This window comes from Uloborus diversus, chromosome 4, assembly GCF_026930045.1.
Source record: "Uloborus diversus isolate 005 chromosome 4, Udiv.v.3.1, whole genome shotgun sequence".
Taxonomy (NCBI): Eukaryota; Metazoa; Arthropoda; class Arachnida; order Araneae; family Uloboridae; genus Uloborus; species Uloborus diversus.
In genome coordinates, this window is record NC_072734.1 from 108659220 (window position 1) to 108676202 (window position 16983).

At 32.8% G+C, this 16983-nt stretch overlaps 1 protein-coding gene across 1 annotated transcript in view; it reads left to right on the forward strand.

Moving 5' to 3' along the window:
- Positions 1–826: 826 nt before the first annotated feature.
- LOC129221636 (uncharacterized protein F13E9.13, mitochondrial-like) overlaps positions 827–16983 on the forward strand; it is a 42300-nt gene continuing 26143 nt past the window's right edge. Inside the window, exons 1-3 of the mRNA XM_054856161.1 lie at positions 827–1031; positions 1735–1817; positions 5229–5415. Coding sequence (XP_054712136.1) covers positions 956–1031; positions 1735–1817; positions 5229–5415 — 346 coding nt within the window. The 5' untranslated portion in view covers positions 827–955. The remainder of the gene's footprint in view (positions 1032–1734; positions 1818–5228; positions 5416–16983) is intronic.

Consider the following 16983-nt stretch of genomic DNA (forward strand, 5'->3'; position numbering starts at 1 on the left):
AAAAGTGTAATTTTGAAACGTTACATCACGTTGCAAATTTCTTAAATTTGTAACGTTGACAAACTGTTGCAAAAGAAACGTTACTTATCGTTACTTTTCGTTGCACCTTCCCAAGTAACACTGAAACGTTACGTCATCGTTACATCACGTTGATTAGTTGAAACATCGTTACCGTTTCCCACACAACGTGATATCACGTTGCTTAATCGATTCGTTACAAAAAGCGTAATTTTGAAACGTTACATCACGTCGCAAATTTCTTAAATTTGTAACGTTGACAATCAGTTGCAAAAGAAACGTTACTCATCGTTACTTTTCGTTGCACCTTGCCTTGTCTTCGGCAACCTCCGAATCCTAGTGCTCATTTTCAGTAAACAACTTCTGGCTTGCTATGCCGCCATTGTTTACAGCTTCGCAATCGCGATCTCTCATCACTTTTAGCGGTAAATACTTTGTGTTATTGTTAGTGTATTATTGTTGATATACTTATTTAATTTAAAAAAAAGTGTTATTACATATTTTTATGATGTTAATGAACTGCCGTTGGTCGGAGTTTGAGTATTTTCCCCACCGTACTTTTATTTATAATATTGTTTGAAAGAATAATGTTAGATGTTTTTATTTGAGTATTTATTCATTGATTTCTTAAAAAGATGCTGAAGCTTGGGGATATGTTCCATTAATATGTTTTTTTGGGGGGTGGGAGTTAAGCTACGGGTAGAGTCCCTAAAAGTTCCAGAAATTCTCAGAACACCATCTCATTCCCTTAACCGGTAACTCTATTCGAACACGAACATCATATGAAAAAAAAAGAGACAACTGTGACTGTAACAAAAATTCTTAATGGGACGAAATTCGACTGCTTTTTGAAATGATAAGATAATAATTAATATGAACTCTCTCGATGAATTTATGATTTTTTTCAAAATACCTTTCTGAATTAACAATAGTAAACATGTCTCGGTTTCACAGTCTGTTTCATTCTGTGAAATGTGCTGTTATTGGTATGGTTCATACCAAAGCCCTACCAGGTAAACATCGGCTGATATATGAGTTGGATTCTGTTAATTGATTTTAATGTAAATATGTACAGGAGATGGATGAACTTTAGGGGTAGAAAGTATTGGCGCCCCTATAGGAACACTGAAATTTTACCAGAATGTGTCAGCACTTGTTTCTTTAGTGTTCATTTAAAATACAGCGATTTTAAAAGCATGAAATTTCAGAACCAAAACAATAATGTTACTTTTGTGAATGTAAGCTAAAATGTGAAATTGAGGCAATGAGCAGCAAAGGGATGTGAGTGGACTTTATAAAAAGCTAAGTAAAATGCATTTAAAGTTCAGATTCTTGGTAGGCTTTCACTTAAAATGTTTTCTCACGCCTACCGAATGCAGCACCTACTAGAATTACTAGTACCATCTTTTGCCCCAAAACAGAGGCGAACTTCTTTTACCATGTATACTGGTTATCTCCATTTTTTAAAAAAAATTGGCCACTTATATCCCTTTGCTTCTCACTGCCTCAATTATTAAACCCAATTTCAGGTTATGAACCTATCAGTAAATTAGTAAACTAATGTAGTTTATTTTATTCATGAAAGGTATCAATGCTTTTATTATGGAATTGCAAAAAAATTTGTTCCTTAACACTCATATTTATTGCATTCACTTTTGCAGTTTTAGTGAATAAATTTTTCATTTTGTTTGTAATTGTTCTCAAAATTTATTTCAGGAACTCCCAATTCAGTGCATTCTGTTCAGGAAATTGTAGACTTAGCTTGTAAAGAAGCTAAAATATATAAAGAATCTGGCGTGGTAATAAAAACTCTTTTCTCATGTTCTTATGCAAAAAAGTGTTTTGTTTTTGTATGTTAAACACTAAATTCTTAAGTGACCTGTTTGATTTTTGATGTTCTGCTAAAAGCAATCTAACTTTCTCATACAGTTAGACACTGATTTAATAAATTCATCGGAACCGAAACTTTAACCCTTTAAATCAGGGCTATTCCTAATATTGGGCTGAGAAAAAAATGCACTTACCGTATTTAAAAGCACTAATAAGCAACTGTACAAAAGTATCCTTGATTAGAAAGTGTACACTTTTTATTCAGTATTCCGCAACTTATTACACACTAGTTAATTTGAAAGTATGTACTGTGTAGTAGACATTTGATAATTTCCTTGATACTTGACTTGGAATAGTTCTCTTTCCACTTTATGGAGAGAAGAAAATACTGCGTCATTTACAGCCTGCTGCATGAGCATGAGCAGTCTTGCATTATATAGACGAACGTGCTAACAGAGTTTGCAGAAAATTCTTGGCTCTGCAGAATTTTTTTTTTCAAACTGCTAACGTTTTTTCTTTTTTAAAAGGGAATTAAAAAAAAAAATCCCAGTTTATTTCTGTTAAAGTCTTTCTCCAAAAGCCTTTTAAAGCACATGTGTGAAAAAAATAATGGTTTTGGCAGTTTTCTTCAGTTGGTGAAAAATAAGCACAAACTATATGTGATTGTAAAAAAAAATATATCTCTTTCACATTTGAATACAAATTTAATTCTTTATTCAAGTGTGAGTTAGGCAGAATAATTATTTGCAGAAAATTTTCTAGTTAGGATTTGTGTTTGCAAAAAGCTTTTCATTTTATCTAAGTCTAGCATGAGATATTTTTTTTACAGTTTCCAGGCCATGTAAGGCATTTGAAAAAGGGAATTTTAATGTGAGTTTCATTATTGCCTTCTGCATCAGAATCGCTATTCATTGCTTGCCCCCTCGGCCATTAAAAATGTCCAATTCCAAGAAAAGTCTTTTTCTGCATACAAAAGGACATAGTAACTGGGAGCCAAGTCGGGGCTGTAGGGGGTGATTTCAGAGCTCCCACTTGAATCTTTGTAGTAATTCCTGAGTTTGCAAGCTGTATGGGGCCAGTCATTGTCATGCAGAAGAATGATGCCTTTCATCGGTAATCCAGGCTGTTTGCGTCAGATGGCTTCGCACAATTTCGTTAAGGTGGCACAATAGCGATCGGCGTTAATGGTATGGCCATACTCCAAATATTCAATTAGGAACCAGTCGTATCCCAGAAAACGGTTGCTATCACTTTATCGGCAGAAAGTGTAACCTTAAACTTCTTCCTTGTCGGTGATCCAGCGTGTTTTCACTTCATCGTGGCTGTTTTGGGTGTGGGGGTGAAATGATGAAATGATGATTCAGAAAATGAAGAAGATGATTCAGAAAAGGGAATCGGAGCAACGGCTAGCAGGATGACATTGCTGGGAACCCGAAAAAGTTTTTTGCTTGCGCTAATTCTGGGAATGCTTGAAACTCAAATAGGGCCATTGGTTGAAGAGTATGGAAATTTAATCCAAAATGATAGATATATTGCAAATGTTCTAAATAAATTTTTCCCCAGTGTGTTTAACGATAACTGTATCTCAACAGTTGACGCTAACAAGATACAAGCTATTATACAGCTTGAGGATTTTGTATTTTCGAGGTAGGAGGTTCTATTTCATTTGAAAAAGATTAAAGCAACTAAAGCCCCTGGACCAGATAATATTTCTCCAAAAATTTTAATTGAATGTGTAGAGGAATTAATGGATGTTATTTTAAATATTTTCAATGCTTCTTATAACTCGGGGACAGTGCCAGGGGACTGGAAGCTGGCTAACGTAATGCCACTCTTCAAGAAGGGGTCTAATGGTAATGCGGGGAATTATATACCTGTAAGTTTGACTTCAGTGATTTGTAAGGTTTTCGAAGCTTTGATCAAAATTAAGATCATGAATTTCTTAGAGACTAATAGTCTGTCGACTAGTTTGCAGTATGGTTTCAGGAAAAGTAAATCCTGTGCTACTAATTTATTGCATTTCTACGACAAGGTTACCTCAGCTTTAGATAACAAAAAATGTGTGGATGTTGTTTATATTGATTTTGAAAAAGCTTTTGACAAGGTACTGCATGTTGCTCTTCTCAGCAAACTAGCTAACATAAGAATAGGAGGAAAAACTTTACTTTGGGCTAGAAATTGACTCAGTGGTAGGAAGCAAAGAGTAGTTGTGAGAGGAATTCTAAATGGAGTGATGTTTTAAGCAGGGTTCCTCAGGGATCAGTTTTCGGGCCTCTTTTGTTTATTATCTTTATGAGTGACATCAATGATATTTCTGGAAGCATGAATAGTTTTGCTGATGATGTAAAAGTTATGGGGATTGTCAAAAATGAAGAACAAGTAGAACAGCTTCAAGAGCATTTAGACCATATTACTAAGTGGATGGATAAATGGGGTATGGCAGTAAATGTAGGGAAATGTCAAGTGCTACACTTAGGTCATGGAAATAAGCATATGAGTTATCGTTTACAGGGTTCAGTCATTAGTCAGGCAGAAAAGGTTATGGATCTGAGTATCTTAATAAATCAGAACTTCAAGTTTAGTGAACAGTGCAGCATTGCGAGTAACAAAGCCAACAAAATGCTTGGGTTTGTCAATAGATCTATTTCAAACAAGTCTAAGAAGGTTCTTCTGTCTTTTTATAGGAGTTTAGTAAGACCTCATTTGGAGTATGCTGTTCAGTTTTGGTTGCCTTATCTGAAGAAAGATATTTCTGTATTGGAAAGGGTTCAAAGAAGGGTAACTAGACTAGTAAGGGGACTTTCAGATTTAGATTATGATACCAGACTTAATAGGCTTAATATGTATAGCCTGGAGCAAAGGAGAGTCGGAGGGGACATAATTCAGTTATTTAAATTTATCAAAATGGAAGATGTTAATAGGATTAAATTTTTGCACGGAAAGCAGGACGAGGGGTCATTGTTTTAAGCTATTTAAATCTCAGGCTAACTTGGAAATCAGGAAAAAGTACTACTTTAGTAGGGTCGCGTGGGCACTTGGAACAGCTTACCGGAAGAGGTAGTAATGAGCAAGGTGGTGGATAGCTTTAAGAGGGCCATTGATCTTCATTGGGGACTAATTAATTCACTAGGACTAGCCTAGCTGGGCCCAGAACCTGTTGCTGGTCGTCACATTTGTATTTGTATAATGCACACCTAATGAACTTGACACTTTTTTAATCTGCGAATTATGTGCAGGAAAATATGGTATAAAAAAGGAGAAATGTATTCTGTATCTGCACATGTATCTGAATTTTATTCATTTGTATATAGGCTATCTTTATTATTATTGTTTTGGCATGTTAGATTACATCTCTACAAATTATTTGCGTAAATTTTTAGGCGGGATTAATTGTTGAAAACATGTTTGATGTGCCTTATGTTTCCGGTGATCAAGTTGGACCAGAAATTACTGCTGTGATGACTCGCATATGTACAGAAGTAAAAAAGACTGTTGGAAGTTTGCCTTGTGGTGTTCAAATACTGTCAGGAAATAATCTCGCTGCCACTGCAGTTGCACTTGCAGCAGGTTTTTGTCTTAATGTCATATCTAATGCATTCATCATATGTTGCAGTGTGATATCTTTATCATGGTTCTTTTCACCTTTTGTTTTTAATCATATGTGTTTTTTCCCCCTTTAGATTATCATCACAAAATGCTTATTGGAAGCTTGTGTGATCTATGAATGGCATTTTTAAATTGCATTAGTGCTGCAAATCCAGTTTTTTTATGATCCTTTCAACTTCATTGAAAATGTTTAATTGAACTGAGATCTAAGATTGAGTACATAAAATAATGTTCATATCGCTTAAAACTAGCTCTCAAAGGTTTGAACACTAGTTTTAGCAATTATTTTATTAAACATAAACTAACTTCAGGGCCAGCACTAGTAGTTCTGCTGCACTAGCTGATGTTCATAAGTTTGCCATCCCACCCCTTAGTGACAATAATAATAAAGATAACATAATCTGCAAAACTAGAGTTTAAAAGAAAAATAAAGCTTTGACACAAATAAGATTTGGTTTGTTTCCCTATATACATGAAATTTAAAAGAAAAAATCTAACACTTTTAAAACCTTTGGTGGAACGTATAAAATCTAAATGAGCAGCAACTGTCTTTAGGACCATAGTTTGCTAATCCTCTAGAATTTGAGGTTGAGATCACAAAACATAATGGCACTTGGCTTGACATTGAGGCTTAAAACACAATTTTAAGCTATCTTTGGAGACATCAAAGAAAAGGGTGGGAGATTTGACCGCTTTCCCTCCTAAAAATGCATTTTAAGGCTATCGTAAAAATGTATTTTTAGGAAGGAAAGGAGGGAGTTGTTTCATACAAAAAATTATTTGAAATTTAAATTTAAAAATGTTATTATTATAGGCTATATTTGGCCACTTCGGGGGAGTTCGAGTGGGTAAGCAACTTTTCCTCTGAAGGTTTTCAGAAGTAAAATCCTAAAAAAAATTCTGGCTATGGCCATGGCGAAAAACATTGTGCAATAGTCAATTTTGTCAGCAATCAAAATATTTTCAAGTATAGTAATAGAACTCGGATGTAGGTTTTGTCACATATTAAACTGGGAAAATGAAATCAATTCATAAAAAATTTACAAAGTGTCAAGACAGTCAAATTTGTCTTGCAAAACTATGCAAATTATGTAAAGGCTGTGTATTGTCTTAGATTATTATTATTATTATTAATTTTGAAGAGTATATACTGGGGCGCAGAAGCTCTGTGCAGTTTTAGCTTGTATATTTTTATTTTTTGGCAATGTCAAATTTTCCACCCCTAAACTCTACTGACCCAGGTGGTGGCACAGATTGCCTACCTCACAAACCAGACCTGCTATCTTTATCAAAAATGAGCCAAACCAACACAGTGAAATTAGTGAATCATGACAAGTATGAATCCAGGGTTTTCATTTGAAGGGGGTGAACCAGTGAGCTCTATATACTATTCTGGAGTGAAGCTACAATAGTGGAAACTTGAGCTCGCTTGGCGGGCGAACGGGGTAGAGCGGAAGACTAGATTTGTAAGATTATCGCTGTTTCGCTGGCATTACGATTTTTGCTGATGCACTGAAGGGCGTGTTAACGAGGATGCGATCGCTGATCTCATTGGATGCAACCAGTTATGTAATAGCTGCGCTTTTTGGGAAGACTGGCAGTTTTGCTTTTCTCTTAAAAGAAAATAATTGATGCAAATGAAACTTAAATGAAGTATTGTTGTGTTGTGTACCGTATCCTGTTGTAAAACCATAAAGGGTGGACTTGACACTTATATTTTACGTGAAATATATTACAGTAGTTAGTAGTACAGGAACTTATATTAAATTAAAAAATTAAAATAATCGCGACCTCGATTGCCTTAGCTCATTTTCAGATGAATCTCGCGGGAAAAAGCGCGCATTAAATTCAAATTTTTTTTTATAAGAAATGAAAAAACAAGCAAAAAAGAAAGATAATCACAACTACTGAGTTTTGCTAGTCGTAAAAGCAGAATCATGAGAGAAAATTGAAAATCCCTTACTAAAACCAATTACAAGTGTTTTGTTTGTTAACTCAAAAGAATTGACAGTAGATAAGAATTTTAAATGATTAAGCTTTCTACTATTGTGTGCCAATAATGAAATCGTTACCAATTGCGTAAATAAAGGTTTAGAATTGTTCTTGAAACTTACTTGAGAAAGGTTTTTTATAACTTCAGTTCAATATGAATCTAAAGTCCCAAACGAATGCTTTCATAAGCAGGAAAAATGTGTTCTTTCGATTGCTATCAACGGGTCAGTCCAAACACATAAAATAAAATACTTTTTTTTTTGAGCAATCACGAATTGCGTACTATTCTCACTTTCCCAAGTTTGATGTTGCTCTGATTTTTCAGATTTCCATGACAATGGTTGTTTTTAGTACTTATTTAGGTGGGAAAATTTCTTCTTCATAGTTACAAACCATGTGCGGTTTGATTTTATTTATATTTTTTTCAGGGCTGTTTTTTTTAGCAATAACGAATTATATACTATCCTCGCTTCACCAAAAAGGATGTTACTCTCCTTTAACAAACTACCATGACGATGGTTGTTTTTAGTATTTATTTAGAGAGCGAAATTTTCGTCATCATAGTTGCAAATCGTCGGCGGATTGGTTTTATTATTATAATTATTATTTTTTTTTCAGGGCCTAACTCAAGCAGACTTAACATTTAAAAAAGAAGGTTTTTTGGGTAAAAATTGCGTTTTTTCAGGCGAAAACACCTGTATGGATGAATTTAAACAATAAAGCTATCTAAATTCAAAATTTCCCGATTACTCATTCCCATCAGTTAACACTGATAAGAAATAAAAATACATAACGTAATACACTGTAAATAATCTTTATGATAAATGTACTGGTGAATATCGGCCATAAAATCACAATCTTAATTACTGCATCCATATCACTATTTTATTTTACATGGATATGCCTCGTATTATCTATTCTGGAAAATCATGAGTCATAATAGGACGGGTGCAGATTTCTTTACCATTTCCATTCCATCTGTAGAAACATACAACTTCAACGAGTAGGGTCCAATCGCAATTCGTGTTTGCGGAAAAGTCAATATGTCAAAATTTAAATGATTTTTTTTCTCTAAATAACACAGGACAGCACGGAAAAGGAAACGTAACTAAACTTTCAAGTGTTGCTACCCCCAAAAGTAGGATCAAGGGAAAATTTTAAATCTTTTTCAAAGCTTTTCTTGCTGAAATAAGAAGTATTTTGTTTATTTAACAGAAACTGGCAACCGATAAAATTTTTAAATCAGTGATCTTTCCCTCGTCACTAATCGCATGCTTGAATAAAAGCTTAGGATTAAAATGGATGATAAGGCTTATGGATGAAAAGACATCCGACAAAAGCTTTTGTCGGATGTCTTTTTATCCACAAGCTCATTTTTTTTGCATTGATGAAGGCTTTCTTTGTAACGCTGAAACACGTGCCTGCAGTAATCTGCAATTTGTGCTTTCTGACGTTGTTACTTCTTACTTTACCTTTCAGCACAAAGACATTCATTTATCTTATGTCATGGTTTTGAAAAACTGTTAGATTGATCAATGTGGTATATTTTCGTGCTATAATAAGTCACCTTTTACTATGTTTTAAAAAAATGGTTTCAAAGGTACTTTTAGATAATGTTTTGACTCACATAAATGATATTGGCACGTTTTCTTTCTAAAAAAAATGTAAGAAAATTTTAACACAACGATTATCAGGCCGAGGGGACATTTTGGAGGGGACAAACGATTGATTGCGTATGAAAGTTCAATTTTGCTTTCCAAAGATGTAACAGGAATGTTATTAAAGTGCACATTTGAAAAGAAAGAAAAAAAATTGTACACCCCTGTTTTGGAGCTACAAGACTCGCGGTGACCAGTGCATCAAGATGTGAGGTTATGTAGCAATTTAATACAAGATAGATATATACACATACATACATGGGCGTATCTATAGAGTAGGCAAGGGAGAGCAGCTGCACCCTTCCAAAATAGAAAATATTTAAAATTAAGCCAAAAAATTAAAGGCTGAAACTTTAAAAAAATTGGAATTAACTTATCAATGATTTCGGCTCTAGTAACAGTGTCATTGATTTTGAAAATGTATATTTTTTCTTTGGAACAGTAAACTACTCCAATAAACATTGCAAAACATTATTGGTGACAATATAAATAATTATAAAATCAGGAATACAAAATAAATATAAAAACATGAATTCCAGCAAGCTGTAAATAACTGTTGAAAAAAATAGTTAATTTAATCCACTAGTGTCAACAATACATATATTCAGGGGTCAAAAAATACTAGTTGCCAGATCGTTTTAAATTTTAGAATTGGTCTAATCTAAACAGTAAAGTTATTTAAAATGTAATGTAATTAAATAACCTTGACAATGAGCGCATAAACATCCTATTTTTGGGTCATTCTCACAGAAATGCCCTCTTTATGTTTACGAATGTTTTATGATTTACACATATTTTTAGAAGTTTAAATGCTTTTCAGGCTACAGTTTAACAAGATAATAAAAGTAAAAATAATTTCACACAAATATTTTTTGCTTACTATAATAAGCTTGCGTCTCCAGTGAGCTGCTTCATTCCATCACAATAGTAAATTAGCCCTCTGAATAGCATTAAAATAATAAAATGTTGAGGTGGTGAATTCAAGCGGTAACGGAAGAATGGTTTTTGGAAAAAAAAATCGATGTATTTCTGTCTGTGAGCTTATCAAACTACATATTTTTTTCAAAAACTGATGCGTAGACATTTTTATACATCATAGTAAGTTGCTTAAAATGCCAAAGCCAAGAATTTTTCGTTTGTTGCTTTTTTTTTAAATCAAATTTAAAAAACAGTAACAGAAGGACATTTTTGCGACATGATTTTCACTCTATCATGTTCTCCCCAAAAGTTCAGCTAAATTATAAAATGGAAAATTCTATAAAAATTAGAGAACATACGGGAGTGTTCAATCATTTAATTTCACCTCTAGTTTTAAAAAATAATTATTTTAAGAATATAAACTATGCGTTTGTTAAGGGAAACGGAAGGACAGTAACAGAAGAACAAGGAGTCCAAAGCAATTAAACTTGGTCAATTTCAACTTAAAAACATTTATTCAGCTGATACAGCAGTCTGAAACAATGATATTTAATGCCTAAGCCTGAGCCATCTGTCACAATTCTGAATTCTTTAAATACTCAATAATTTTATCAGAATCCATAGAACATTTATATTCTTTCTCAGGAAACACAAAGATCATTCCCATACTATTATCCATTCTCAAACAAGCTATTTGTATTACTTTATCTTCTATATGAAGTACCTGTCAAAAATATTGCTCTTTGTTAATTTCTTTCCTTTCCATCCAGCTAACAAAACTTGTCCAAACATTAATGAATCATTTGGCATATTCTTTTATGATTTGGTGTTTTTGATTCAGCTGTATCTTCATCAGAGCCCATTCATTCTAATATTGGACATGGGGAACATTTCTGTTTCAGCCCCCCTTCCCCCCCGCGGAGGGGCCCAAAATGTTTGAAGACACTGGCACACAAAATTAATTCTGTGGCCCCCCTCCCAATATATTCCCCCTTATGCTATTAAAGAAGCAATAAAATGTTTCAATACTTGCGTATTAACACAGTTGTGCTAAATTTGGAGGTACCTCATATCACAATATAGTATAAAGGTACGTTTAAAAAGTAGAAGAGATAATACATTATAATTATATAAGATGTGGTTAAAATTTGCCCTTAACCGTAAACCGTAAACATAAAAATTATCTATGATATAACTATTAATAGTAAATACAGAATAAACTGGGAGTGGGTTTCAGGATTTGCAAAAGATATCAAATTTTTAAGGGGATATTTTATTAACAAATAAGAGGTTTTCTTTTTCCTTGTCTTAGCATTTGCAAAAATATCAATGATATCATTGTGCTCTAGTTTCTGAGTGAAATTATCATTTATTTTTAATTACTATGATAAATTAGGGGGATTTTGGGCCCCCTGAAATCAAAGAGGAGGGGTCTGTGCCTCTGTGGTAATCAGGATCTGATCTTCATTTTTAACATTATTTATAACTATCCTCAGTCTGTTGACTTTGAAGTGAAATCTCCTTCGATTTCTTGAAGTACTTACTATATTCAATAACATAACTTGTTACAGGGTTCAAATAGTGCGTTTTTTGTGATGAGAATGGATATTACTCCATCTTTTTGAAAGTTGATCTTTGAATTTACTGATCCTTTCATAGTACGTTTAACAGTTAAATCAATGCTCTCAGCAGTCCTCTCTTGTGACTTGTGGCAACAAATCTGAATGCAATTTCAATATTGTATCGTTAAAATATAAATTTCAAGTTTGCAAGCAAATGTTTCTGCTGGAATTGGCTCGTCATATCACAAACATGTCATACCAAAATGATTTTCACATGCTTAGGAATTTTTAAGTGTAGTTTTCATGATTTTCATTTCATGCAATAGAAGAAATAAAATCACGAAACATTAAAAAATTTTAATAAAAGTTTATTCCTTAAATAAAAGCACTTATAATTTTTGCACAAATATCACTTATATAGGTTTTTAATGTGCTTACTTACTTTAAAAAATAGTTTGTTTTCTACTAACATTCTTAAATATTACCCTGCATCAGCTTATAGATAAATGCCCTTCCGTTACCGTATTTTTTTGTCCTTCTGTTACCATTAAAAACCATATAAATTAAATATTTATTAAAATTTTAACTATGCCTCCTTGACAAGGGACAAAATTCTGCTTTGCATAAAAAAACATTAGCTTCTATATCCCATAGGCTCTTCGTGAACTAATTGAGATGTAGTATTTCGGTAACGGAAGGACATCAAATTGTCACTCAAGTTATGGACCTATATCATGGTTGAAATAAAGAAATTTGAATAAAATTACCAAAAAGTTTAACTAGACTTCAAAAGATAAAAGTTACCCTAAATATTATATGCTGATAATAAGTTTATTTAAATTACAGTATGTAACAAAGCAGAGATTTTTTGCTGCGTAAAAACCTAAACAGAAAACTTGATTTTGCACTTGATTTTCTGAAAGTCATCAAACTATTTGGGGAAAACAGGTTAAGATTCAAGATTTTCAATTATTTCTGAAGAGAATGGTATATGGCAAATGGCAGATTATTAATTTTTAAAACTCAAGTGTCATGTTTCCTTTTTCTTGGAATTCACATTTAGTATAGTTAACAGCGGAAAAAAGTCGAGATCCGAGCTTACCAAATCAGGTAACGTTTTTTCAACATTTGTCATTCCCCACGCTGTTTTCATAAGAAAAGTTTAATAAAACAATGCATGAAAAGTGAATAATCATTGTTACTTCCTTGTTTAAGATTATTTGTGTGCTTAAAGTCAGAAATTTATTACACCTGGGTCCTGGCTATTGAAATCAAATTGCAGCAAGTCCCTCATTGTCATACCTTCATTAATGTATACAATGAGGGAATGATTCTGAAATATTAATTCTGAAACATCACTCTGAATTTCAAATACATTTCTTTTATCACGTATTTTCTAATTCTAAGCGAATTCTTTTCATGTTTTGTTTCGTTTTCATAATTATTTTACGATTGCCACAACTTTGCTGATTTGCAGTAACTATTTTTTTGTGGAAAAATGCGCCCCTGAATCCAAATATGACCACTGTCCCCCCTCCCCTCACTTAAAACTTTTTCGAAGTAGCATCCCCCCCCCCTAATTAGTTTCCAGTATTTAGACAGTTGAATATTTATTATTTTTATTTGGAGGGGAAGAGAACATTCATCTGAGGTGCAGGAGAGATAAAACGTTCAAAAGCATGAACATTTGTGGCAAGGACCCCCTCTTTACCCCTCCCCCATGGGGGAGTACCCCCCTTCCCCTATTCCGTACTCACTCATGGGGGGTACTACAGCAAAATTTGATAAACTATGAGGGCGATGCATTACCCCAGAAATATAACTATACATTAATTATAATACAGGAAGGTTCCTTACTGAGGATCTCACTACTGATATTTATTTTTTACTTCTTAGTTCATACAGCTAAAAAAGTGCATTTTTTATTTCATTTTATATTTTTCATTTTATGTTTGCATACACATTTTCATTAACTTATTCCTTCAACTTTATATAATAAAATAAAGGATTGGGATATAGGCTCAAAAATGTGCCTTTAATTTTAACCATTTTCGTACTTTTCCCACGGAAATGGGCGGAAAAAATTCGTCAACGCAAGGAGGAAGAGGACAGTTTTATTACGGTTTTAGGGGAAAAGAGGACCTTTTAAGTGTTTGCCTCATTTGTCTTCTTTGTACTACTATCTTCAAGCGGGGGAGGGGGGGTTTCATTCGAAGAACACACACCCTCAGCAAAGTGATGCTTTTGATAAAAAGCAGAAGAAAAACAAGCATTGGTCACCGCAGAAAAATACTTTCTCACGATTGATTCAAAGCGTCCACTTTCTCAACATATCTATATCCAGACCATTCCAAGGATCCATTCTCTATTGACGTTAAACTCATGCTTAGTTTCATACAGATCATTCTCTTTCAGCTCGTTTTATTGCTGTTATTTTTCGTATGTCACTAGTAATTTTTTCTTAAGTTTTCAGTAAGGAAAAAAAAAAGTATGTATGCATAACTTGTACTTTAATGTCCGTATAATACACACACCGACTCTTGAATTTACATCATGCCTTGCTGTTGCGCTGTTAATTGCTCTTACAAACATGTGAACAAGAAAAGTGGAAAAACTGTTCACAGGTATGTTAAATCTATTTTTCAAAAAATTAGAGCAATTGCATGCATATAAGCATTGTAACTTGATTCTGCATAATTTATTGTTATTTGCTCACTTTTAATGTTGTCATAATGTCAATGTTTTGAACGTTTCGCCCAAAAAATACAAATTTTATAATGGGATTATTTGTACGTTTAAATTTAATGTGTCATGCATATCCATAAACGATGTTTCGAGTTTTAGCATGTTATATAGTATTCATCTCATTTCTTTATAGTAACTATTTGATTATTATGGCTCAGGTACCATCAACAAACCATTTTTTATTTATAATATTAATTATTAGCTATTACCTCTTTCAGATAATTTATCAGAAGTAAACAAATGCAATGAAAATACTTTTAAATTAGAGAGAGGACGAAGTGGCCAAGCCGAATCTTAATTCTGGCCGAATCATTAAGTGCGATTACGCTTTTTTTGCCTATAATAATTTGTGTTGTTACTATTCATTTTTCAATTATAATTACATAAAATATTTTCCTTTAAGCTATGCACAATTGCACCATGTAAGCATTGTGGAAAATTAAATTTAATTGAAAAGTTTGTGTGTAATTAACATTTGAACCAGAAACTGTCAAATAATTAACTGTATATTCTTTTTAACTTAAAAGCTTTGCTATAGTTTAAATACCTATTAAATGGCCGTTTAAACTTCAAAATGAAAATTTAAAAGTAACTGAAATCGCTCTGTTTCCTACTTACAGTGGCTCCCAAACACGTTGAAATTTTTTAGTAAAACCAAAATAACACGAAACTGAATTCGAATATGAAGTCTAATATTTTTTCACATCATTCTCATGTCATTCTAAATAAAACCCTGCAGTTTTTTTAAAAATATTGACGGATCTTCTTTTTGAAATGAATCAAAAAAACGAAGAGACAGAGAAATAACACGCCACAAAAGTCATCGTACACTAAGATATTTTCGAATAAATTCATGATTAAAATTATCATATGTCATTTTTTTATTATTTTTGCATTGTGTTGACCCTCAAAAATCATTTAGCTGATATTTTTTTATTATTTTTTTCCATAATATTGTGCTTATTACTTTGAAATGGCTGGTGTTCGTAAAAAAACAGAAACATCATTTAAAATTTGAATATTTACCTCATAGTAGCAGTAAATTGGTTTGAAATGTCTCTAAGTTAGTAAATTTAATTCTATTCTATAGTAAAGTGCTTCATAAAATGCTTTAAAGAAAATAATTGGAACGAAAACAAGGTAAGGAAAAGTCAACCGGCTAAGTTGACCAAGCGTGATCGGAGATTTACAGTTAAAAAAATTTGTGAAAAATATACATTTGAGTGCTGTAAAAGTTTCTGCAGAGTTAAATGAAAATTTTTACATTTAATTTTCACCTAAAATTGTTCGCCAAGTTCTCTGATTAGCTGGATCAAAAGGGACCTCTTTCTGCAGAAATTTTCTTGATCGTGCTAAAAACAGAAAACTTACACTATTCGTCGCAAAATCAATGATAAATAAACTCAAAACGTTTTGGAGTTACGTCTTACTTACAGATAAAAATGAATTTAGCATTTTTGGTTATATTGTTGTATAATTATAAATAGAAGAAAAAATTAGGAACTTAATCTTAAGAACTTAGTTGGACTAGTTAATCAGGACGGTGAAGGTGTTCTTGGGTGAGGGTGCATATCAGCATCAGGACTTTGTAGTTTGGAATTTTTTGATGAAGTAAAGAATCATGCTATTTAAATATTTAAAAAGCAAATTTTAAACTCTTAACCAAAAATTTATCCTTTATCAAAATTCATCTTTCTTAACCCTGCATGATATTCTACTAAATAATAACTTAGTAAAAAGTTAGATTATTCAATAATATATACACATTTTTTTAAAGTGAACGAAACGACGAAGACTTACGAAGACTTTTGTGAGATAAAATTTCCGGCACTTTTTGGTTTTTGATTTAAAAAAAATTTAAGTTTTAATATGTTTTTAAAAATTTTGATGTAGTTTTCTTGAAAATGGATCATAGATCTTATAATTAAATACCTATTCCGAAATATTAATTTTTAACCAAGGGATAAGGCCCTATTTCATTGAAAGTCGTAGGTGTACGAACTTTTGGGAGCCACTGTATGTATGTTGAATAAATTTCTAGGAGTATCGTTATCGTTAAAATTAATACCTGCTAAGGTATTTAGCAAGCAGTGTGATACAGTTATTTAGCATTTGACATAAAATGATTTGTGGTTGACCTTTCTGAATGAGTTTATTTTCTTGTCGTTTCATAGGTTTCCTTTCAGTAGATCAGATATATATTGGCAAAATGGATCAACAATGTCAGAAGAGAAGCATGGTATCCCTCTTAAAGTAGTGTTATCTGCAGTGATCATTTCGAAAGAAGCCGCTATGAAGATGGCTCAACGTTATCTGGTTTAAAGAAAGATGCTGTTCCGACATTGTTCAACTTTCCACCTCATTTAAACAAGGTAATTTTTACGAACTCTAATGGCCTACTCCAATGGCGTATATATGTTTTTATTTAGCAGGGGGCCAATATAACCAGGCTTAGCCGAACCCCCCCCCCCCTCTTCTCCATCCCACTTTTTTGTTTTGTAGTTTGAAATTTGGGAGGGGGAAGCAACAGTGCCAGACCTTCAATTTTTCCGAGATGGAGCAAAGAGTCTCCCCGTTAACATCCCTTCAAGATTTTTTATTTAGTTGTTTATTTATTCTTTTTTAAACTCAGAGAAAGAGATAACTTATAAAAG